Source organism: Solanum dulcamara, chromosome 10, assembly GCF_947179165.1.
Source record: "Solanum dulcamara chromosome 10, daSolDulc1.2, whole genome shotgun sequence".
NCBI classification, from domain to species: Eukaryota; Viridiplantae; Streptophyta; class Magnoliopsida; order Solanales; family Solanaceae; genus Solanum; species Solanum dulcamara.
Window position 1 is genome coordinate 71,708,072 of NC_077246.1, and position 8,275 is coordinate 71,716,346.

Consider the following 8,275-nt stretch of genomic DNA (forward strand, 5'->3'; position numbering starts at 1 on the left):
TTTATTCCTTTTAATCTCTTATTCTTAATTAGGATATCAGAAATTCAAACTTGAAATGAACCTAAATGTTCATATTCTTTTAATTTATATTATTATCATGGTGGGGGTAAGGGTGGGGATAGGAAAAAAGATTATTTTTTATTCATTTATTTTGAATTTTTGGGTACACACAAAAGAAAAGATGCTATTAAATTATATTTTATTGAACTAATTATTTTGAATGTCCTCATTATTTTCTTCCTTTTTTTCTCCCTTATTTTGTCATAAGTCAAAAAAATAATTTAAAATTGTGGACAAGATTCCAAGACGAAAAAAGTGGAAGAGAAAGGAAATGAAAGAGTAGGAATGTGATTTTACTATTCAACTGATAAGGACCTAAACTACCCTTAAATTATGAGATTTGGTACAATATTGCCCTCACATCTACCTAATGAGTGCGGGCCATTAAAATAAGGATATTTTTTAGCCAAAAAATTAACGGAGGGCAATTTTGTACCAATTCAAATAGTTGAAGGACATTTTAAGCCCTTTTTTCATTAATTAAACGCCTCCAATTAATTGTTAAACCAATGCTTATGAGAACAAAACTTCTCATTTCATTATGGGGTCATGCTATTTTGCATGCAGCAAGTTTTGTGCGGATCAGACTCACAAACTATCATAAAGTCTCCCCGTTACAATTGACTTTTGGTCAGGAGCCGAGCATTTTTATCTTAAAATATTTAGATGTGCGGTATATGTTCCAATTGCTCCACCACAAAGTACAAAGATGGGTCCCCAAAGAAGGTTGGGGATATATGTTGGGTATGAATCTCGTTCTATCATAAAATATTTGGAACCTATGACTGGAGATTTATTTATTGCAAGATTTGTTGATTGTCTATTTGATGAATCACTATACTCAATATTAGAGGGTGAAAATAAGCAGCTTAAAAAGAAAATAGATTGAAATCCATTATCATTATCTCATTTAGATCCTCGTACAAATAAATGTGAATTGGAAGTTCAAAAAATAATCTATTTGCAAAATATTGCAAATCAATTGCCAGATGCATTCACTGACCTATCAAAAATTACTAAATTTCATATCCAGCTACTAATGCTCGAATTCGAGTTGATGTTCCAGTAGGACATTTAATTAATGTAAATAAGTCTAAACCGCGCTTAAAATATGGTAGACCTTTCTACGTTCATTAATAAAGTATCTTCTTTCAGCACTTACTCAGTGTTTATAATAACCAGTTGGTTGGGATCAAATGTCCTAGTTGTAGTATGAAAGTGGTAATATATCATCTCTTTATTGGTTGGTTGGTGCACTTGAAAATTTACATTATTGTCTATAAATGTTGCTCACTTGTACGGGACCGATCCATAACTATTATTGTTTTTTGAATGTTCTGCTCTCAGATATTGCATAGATGATCAATGCAAGTTGTGATGTGGTCATGGGCAGATCTGGCTTATGTGGCATGTGTTTAGGTGAATCCACATTAGCAAGATGGGTCCATGGGGATTATAAAATGGGGAATCCAATTCTGACCAAAAGAGTGATGAAGATTTAATTAAGTAGAAAGTGAGTCAATCGAGCTATTAAGATTCTCTCCCCATTTATTATTTCTCTTTTTTCCATAGTAGAAAAAATATTTTTTTTTGAGATTTAAAAAAGTACTACTTTGAATTGACAGTAGAAATTTGAGGATTCTGCTAGAAAGATTGAACAAGAACAACAGAATTCAATAGTTTTTATTCAAATTCTATACTATATTGAAAAATTCACAAAATATTTATAAATATGAATCCAACTATTATTATATATTATTTTAAAGTCATCGTGGTTGGTAAAAGTTCAATCAACATGATGACCTCCCGTTGACTTACATTTGGACCATATATAGTGCAACCTTTTTTATATTATATTTTTTAAATAATTTAAGTTGACTGACTGTTCTCTATTAATTTCCTTACTCCTTAGTTTACGCATTTCCTCAATGTGATGTGATGACATTTCAATAATGTGTAATACCCCACAAAATTGTGGAAATCACAACCATTTAACTTTATTAATACGTTTGTAAAAAAAAAATTTCATTTTAAATATTTCATTTTTTGTAATGAGGAAATAAATAAATTAAATCATAGTCAGACAAATATAATACAAATGTAATGACATGTCTTTCTTATAAATCTATTTGCTAATCATTATCTGAGTTTTTTATTCTTATTTTATTTTTTATTTTTTTAGTGTAAAAATATGAGAAATAGAAAGAAGGAAGTGTGAAGGGAAAAAGAGAAAAAAGTAATTTTTTTATTAACATATATTTTTTTTAATTATTTAATAAACAGGGAATATAATTGCTTTAATAGTTTGTTGCTTACTAAAAGAGAATTCTCAATTCCCATTTATTTAATAAACAGGGAGCTGAAAGAGAATTTTTTATCATATAATTGCTTTGAAGGAGAAGTTGCACCATGTTAGCTGCCTTAACATTTGGAAAACACAAGATAATATTCTTAAACTATATTTTACGGAAATGATGAGCTTATTGATGAAAACAAAAAGATAAATAAGGTTGTTGGGATATAATATACGTTTTGTATGTTAATATTTAACGAGACGTTTAGTGTGAGGTATAAGGTGTAATAATCTTAGCGATAAAATGCAGAACTATTTTATTCTGCGTTTGATTGGAGGTATTAGACAGTGTTGAAATTATATATCCCACAAGTTATACCTTAGTGATGGGGTAAAAGTTTATCGGGACTGCTGCCAGGATTATCAATTACTAAAGATGCAAGTGCAAGTAAATCTTCTTGAATGGTTTTCTACAAAATCAAGGACACGTTTCTGGAAACATAGAAGTTAACATTAGTCGTTCGTACTACTTGGAGACATGTACTGTTTCTACTTCAGAGTGTTGCATTTTGCTTTCTTTATTTATAGCTATGTTTTGGAATGATTGAATAAACCAGAATTAAATTAAGAAATGCTTAGCTGCACTATTTTACTTTCTGTTTGCAAGTTTGGAAATATCACTTCCGCACTACAACAAATGTGATAGTTAGGTACAACACAAAATTCGTCTCTAATTATTCATTTTTTGTGACAAAAAGTACATTTTGTGTTTAAATACATGAGCAACATACTCTTAGTGACGAAACAAATGATTTTGCAGAAAATTTTTGTTTAGTAAAGTTTCCCACCAAAAAATAATTTGGCGCCATTTATTAAGTATCATTAGTAACTGATAAAGTTGCTGCATTTGTGACCAGGAGGTCATGGGTTAAAGCCTTGGAAAGAACCTCTAGCAGAAATGCAAGGTAAGGCTGCGTACAATAGACCCTTGTAGTCGGACCCTTCCCCGGACACTGCGCATAGCGGGAGCTTTAGTGCACCGGGCTGCCCTTTTTTTATTATTAAGTATCATTAGTGACGAATTGAAATTTATTAGTGACACATCATGTTGTCGCTAATAATGATCCAATTTGTGACAATCTATTATTTGTCTTAAAATTAGTTATAATTTGGATACCAAAAGGTTCCGTCACAAAAAAAATAAGTTGTTACAATAGCGACAAATTAGAGTTCGTAGTTAAATATTGTAAGCTTTAGCCACAAAATTTTATATTTATTTGTGACCTTAGTTTTTGTCAGTAATAATATATGCAATTAGTGACGATCAATTTTATTGTCTCATAACTACTTGCGTATATAATTGGTTCATAGACTAATTTTTATTGTTAGAACTGGTCTATTATATCAGTTTGGTGTTGTTTTTAAAAATAAAACATTTTCAATTGTATTATATTGATATATATGTATATATATATTCAGGTTCCAAAAAATGTATAAATTTGAATTTGTTGTATGATTATGGTTTAATTTTGTGGTTTCAACAAATGTTTATAACTGATTAAGACTAATTTTGAACTACAAAAAATATCATTATGAATTTTGCTACAAACTACTTTATAAAGATCATTTCAAAAACACAATTCATACCAATATCATATAGCAGGTCCATTTAATTTTGAAATCATATTTCATATTGATACTGTACAATTAAGAGATAAATTTGGACAATATAGACCACATAGTTTAAATCATTATTCATACCACTAATGTTTGATGTGACAGTACATGTGGGGATACGTTTGCAGTGAAGACTTGGGAAATAGATATATCTCATATCTACCTTTCCAATGTTTGATGTCGTGAAGACTTGGGCAAAGACCAATTGCTATATAATGGATTAATACATTTGAAACATAAATCAAGCATCCAAATCCCTTTGAAGCAATCTATATATAGTAACAGAATGAAGAAGAACATTGTCTTATTGATTCTTCTCTTTCTAATTCAATTTTCTATATCACTTGCTTCCTCAAATGAGACTGACCAACAAGCTTTACTAGCTTTCCAAAATCTTGTTAAAAGTCCCAGTCATTTTTTGGCCATTAATTGGACCAACAATACTTCTTTTTGCTCTTGGTTCGGTGTCACTTGCAGTTCAAAAAGGCAAAGGGTTGTGGCCTTGGCTCTTCCTAATTTGCAACTGCAAGGCACAATTTCCCCATCTTTGGCCAATTTGTCCTTTCTCAGTGTTCTCAATCTCGACAACAATCAGCTGGAAGGAAGTATACCAGCAAGTTTATTTCAACACCGGAGAGTTCAAGTAATTTCATTGGCCTTCAATAAACTCGGTGGTGAAATGTGGAAAGGGCCATGGTGTGTACCCGAACTCAGGGTCTTTGATCTCACCAACAATAGCCTCACGGGTATAATCCTTCCTTTTATTGGAAATGCCACAAAAATGATGAACTTCAGTTTGTCTGGAAATAGAGTCAGTGGCAACATTCCAAAGGAGGTCGGTAATCTAAGCCAACTTGCACACTTGTACTTGACTGATAATCAATTAACTGGTTCCATTACCGCAACACTGTTTAACATTTCTTCGCTGCTTTCCATACATCTGGGATTGAATAGACTTTCTGGTCCTCTCTTTCTTGATGAAGGGAATATTGTGTCAAATCTGAAGTTTTTAAGTATATCTTACAACCAAATTTCTGGTAGCATTCCTTCCGACATATGCCAACTCACAGATCTCCAAGCTTTGTCCATATCTTTCAACAACATAACTGGAGACATACCCAGAAATATTGGTTGTTTATCCAAGCTCGAGATATTCCATATTGGTGATAATCTAATAAAAGGGACTATTCCCACTTCATTGGGAAATATTTCCACTCTGCAATATCTTAATTGTAGAAACAATCGCATAGCGGGTCAAATTCCTCCAGAATTAGGGAAGCTATCAAATTTGAGGCAATTAACCATTGAACAGAATTATAATATTATTGGTCAAATTCCAGAGGCTATTTTCAACATATCTTCTTTGGAAATTATTGATTTCAGTTTCAGTAACCTCTCTGGTAGAATTCCAGCCACTACAGGTCTTCATCTTCCGAACCTTAAAGGACTTTACCTGGGAGCCAATAAGCTGGAAGGGGAGATTCCATTGTTCATAACAAATGCTTCCAAGCTTGAGAACCTGGTGCTAGACGAGAACTTTCTCACAGGCGCTATTCCTACTAATTTAGGAAATCTTCATGAGCTGCGAGAGCTGTTCCTACATGATAATCAACTTACCAATGAACCAAGAGAGCGTGAGTTGCGATTCTTCAATTCTTTGGCAGGCTGTAGGGTGTTACGATATCTACAAGTGGGTTCCAATCCACTGAATGGCGTTCTGCCCAATTCTATTGGGAATCTTTCATCTACAATTGAAAACTTTTATATAGCATATGCACACATCAACGGCCTCATCCCCACAAGTATAGGCAACATAAGCGGTCTAGTGGGCCTATACTTTGAAGGAAACAACTTGGCAGGGAATATTCCTTCTGAGATTGGTAAGCTTAAGCAACTCCAAGGGATGTATCTACATAACAATAAATTGCAAGGACATATTCCAGAGTCGGTATGCCATTTATCCAATTTAGTTCAATTAATTCTGCATGGTAATGAGCTCTCTGGATCAATTCCAGAATGCTTAGGAAATCTTAGCATGCTACAGAAGGTTTATTTGGGTTATAATAAATTTTCATCAAAATTTCCATTGAGCCTTTGGAAGATGAGTGGCCTTCTCTATCTAAGCGTGTCACAAAATTCTATAGAGGGAGAAGTTCCATCAGATATTGGAGGACTGAAAGCCATTGTAGGACTATATCTTTCCAGTAACCACTTTTCAGGCATGATACCAACCAAATTCGGGGAACTCCAAAACCTGCAGTCTCTTGACCTATCGAACAATTCATTTTTTGGCCAAATTCCATTATCCTTTGCCAACTTGATAAGCTTGGAATTCTTGAATTTGTCTTTAAATGCATTGTCGGGTACTATTCCTAAGTCTTTGGAAAAACTCTTGTCCCTGAAAAGCATTAATGTTTCATTTAATGGTTTAGATGGCGAAATACCCAGTGACGGTGTGTTTGCAAATTCCACTCTGCAATCATTTCTCGGGAACAAAGGTCTATGTGGAGCACACATATTGGAGATTCCTTCTTGTGCTATCACCAATCCTGGACAACAATCAAAGCTTAAGGAGATTGTGCTAAAAATTGTTACTCCAGTGATTATTTCATCCTTTCTAATATTTTTGTTGGTTTCAATTTGGATAATGAAACGACAGAAGAAAGGAAAGTCCAAAGATGTGGAAATAGTACCGGAGATCGGGACTTATCAATTTGTTTCTTATCACGAGATTCAACGAGCAACAAATAATTTTGATGAATCAAATTTAATTGGTGTGGGAAGTTCTGGCTCTGTGTACAAAGGCACATTATCTGGTGAAAGTGTAGTGGCGATAAAGGTTCTGGATTTGGAAAATGAGCAAGTATGCAGAAGGTTTGATACTGAATGCGAAGTGATGAGAAATGTTAGACACAGAAATCTTGTTCCGGTGATTACTACTTGTTCTAGTGACTATATAAGAGCCTTTGTACTGCAATATATGCCCAACGGGAATCTTGAGAATTGGTTGTACAGAGAAGACTGCCACTTGAACTTTCTTCAAAGAGTCACTGTAATGCTTGATGCAGCTATGGCAGTTGAATATCTACATCATGGTCATGTCACTCCAATAATTCATTGCGACCTAAAGCCAGCCAACGTTCTTTTGGATGAAGATATGGTGGCTCATGTTGGTGATTTTGGAATCTCTAAAATTTTAGCCATAAGCAAGTCCGTGGCACATACCATGACATTGGGCACTCTTGGATATATTGCACCAGGTATAAAAAAATGTATTCTCTTTGATTTTCTCTTATCATAATTAAGCCTCTCCAAATTCTACAAGTAAAAAATGCAACTATTTATTTATGCAGAATTATTGTTGTATTTCAATTGAGTAACGTTTCTTCAATCCTTTTTTAAGAATATGGCTCGGAGGGAATAGTGTCCGCTAGTGGTGATGTTTATAGTTACGGCATCATGTTGATGGAGGTTTTGACCAAAAGAAGGCCAACAGATGAAGAGATATGCAATGAAAATCTTGACTTGAGGAAATGGATCACACAATCATTTTCAGGGACTATGATGGACGTTGTGGATGCCAATCTTTTTTCCGAGGAAGAACAGATCACTTCCCAAAGTGAAATCTGCATAGCCTCCATGATAGAATTGGGTTTAGACTGCACAAAGGAAATGCCAGAATCAAGAATAACCATGAAAGAAGTAGTCAAGAGGCTTAACAAAATCAAGAACACATTTCTGGAAACATAGAAGTGATCAGCATCTCTTTCAATAGTGTTCTTTTCTGATGCTTTTTGTTTACCTGGTTTCTGTAGTAAAGTCGTCGTGTAGTACTTACTTGGAATCATGTATTGTTTGTAATTTCATTTGAGTGGTTTTGAACCTGTTCTACTTTTAGCTATTTGTAATTATGTTTTGAATGCTAGCTATAAAGAAATCAGAATGAAATTAATAATGGTGTTTAGCTGGACTATTTTGCTTTTTGTTCATTAGCTTCTTTATTTGTATTCAATAAACTTGTTTTCAACTCTGTGATAGTGTGGAAAAAAATAAACAATTAGTGAATTGAGAAATTACTGTATTCTTGGACTTTAGATGCAGAACAGGAAATGAGCTTATTAAGAAAGGACATTATACAGAGTAACATCACTTGGACTCGGTATCAAAAAACAAGATTTTAGGTATTTTTCGTGTATGTTAGTCCACTGATTCTTCAATAATTAGTCATTGATTCAGTTGACCCAA

General features: G+C 33.5%; 1 protein-coding gene across 1 annotated transcript; it reads left to right on the plus strand.

Annotated features, from left to right (window-relative positions):
• Positions 1 to 4,167: 4,167 nt before the first annotated feature.
• LOC129871528 (probable LRR receptor-like serine/threonine-protein kinase At3g47570) lies at positions 4,168 to 7,994 on the plus strand. The gene is made up of 2 exons (XM_055946462.1): positions 4,168 to 7,290; positions 7,434 to 7,994. The coding sequence occupies exons 1-2, from the start codon at positions 4,317 to 4,319 to the stop codon at positions 7,778 to 7,780; spliced, it is 3,321 nt and encodes a 1,106-aa protein (XP_055802437.1). The 5' UTR covers positions 4,168 to 4,316; the 3' UTR covers positions 7,781 to 7,994.
• The last annotated feature ends 281 nt before the right edge of the window (positions 7,995 to 8,275 follow it).

Bases quoted from the DNA above. Each gene is read 5' to 3' on its own strand.
- LOC129871528 (XM_055946462.1), top strand. From the start codon at position 4,317: ATGAAGAAGAACATTGTCTTATTGATTCTTCTCTTTCTAATTCAATTT. The intron at 7,291-7,433 runs GTATAAAAAAAT...TCCTTTTTTAAG, and splicing joins TCTTGGATATATTGCACCAG to AATATGGCTCGGAGGGAATA.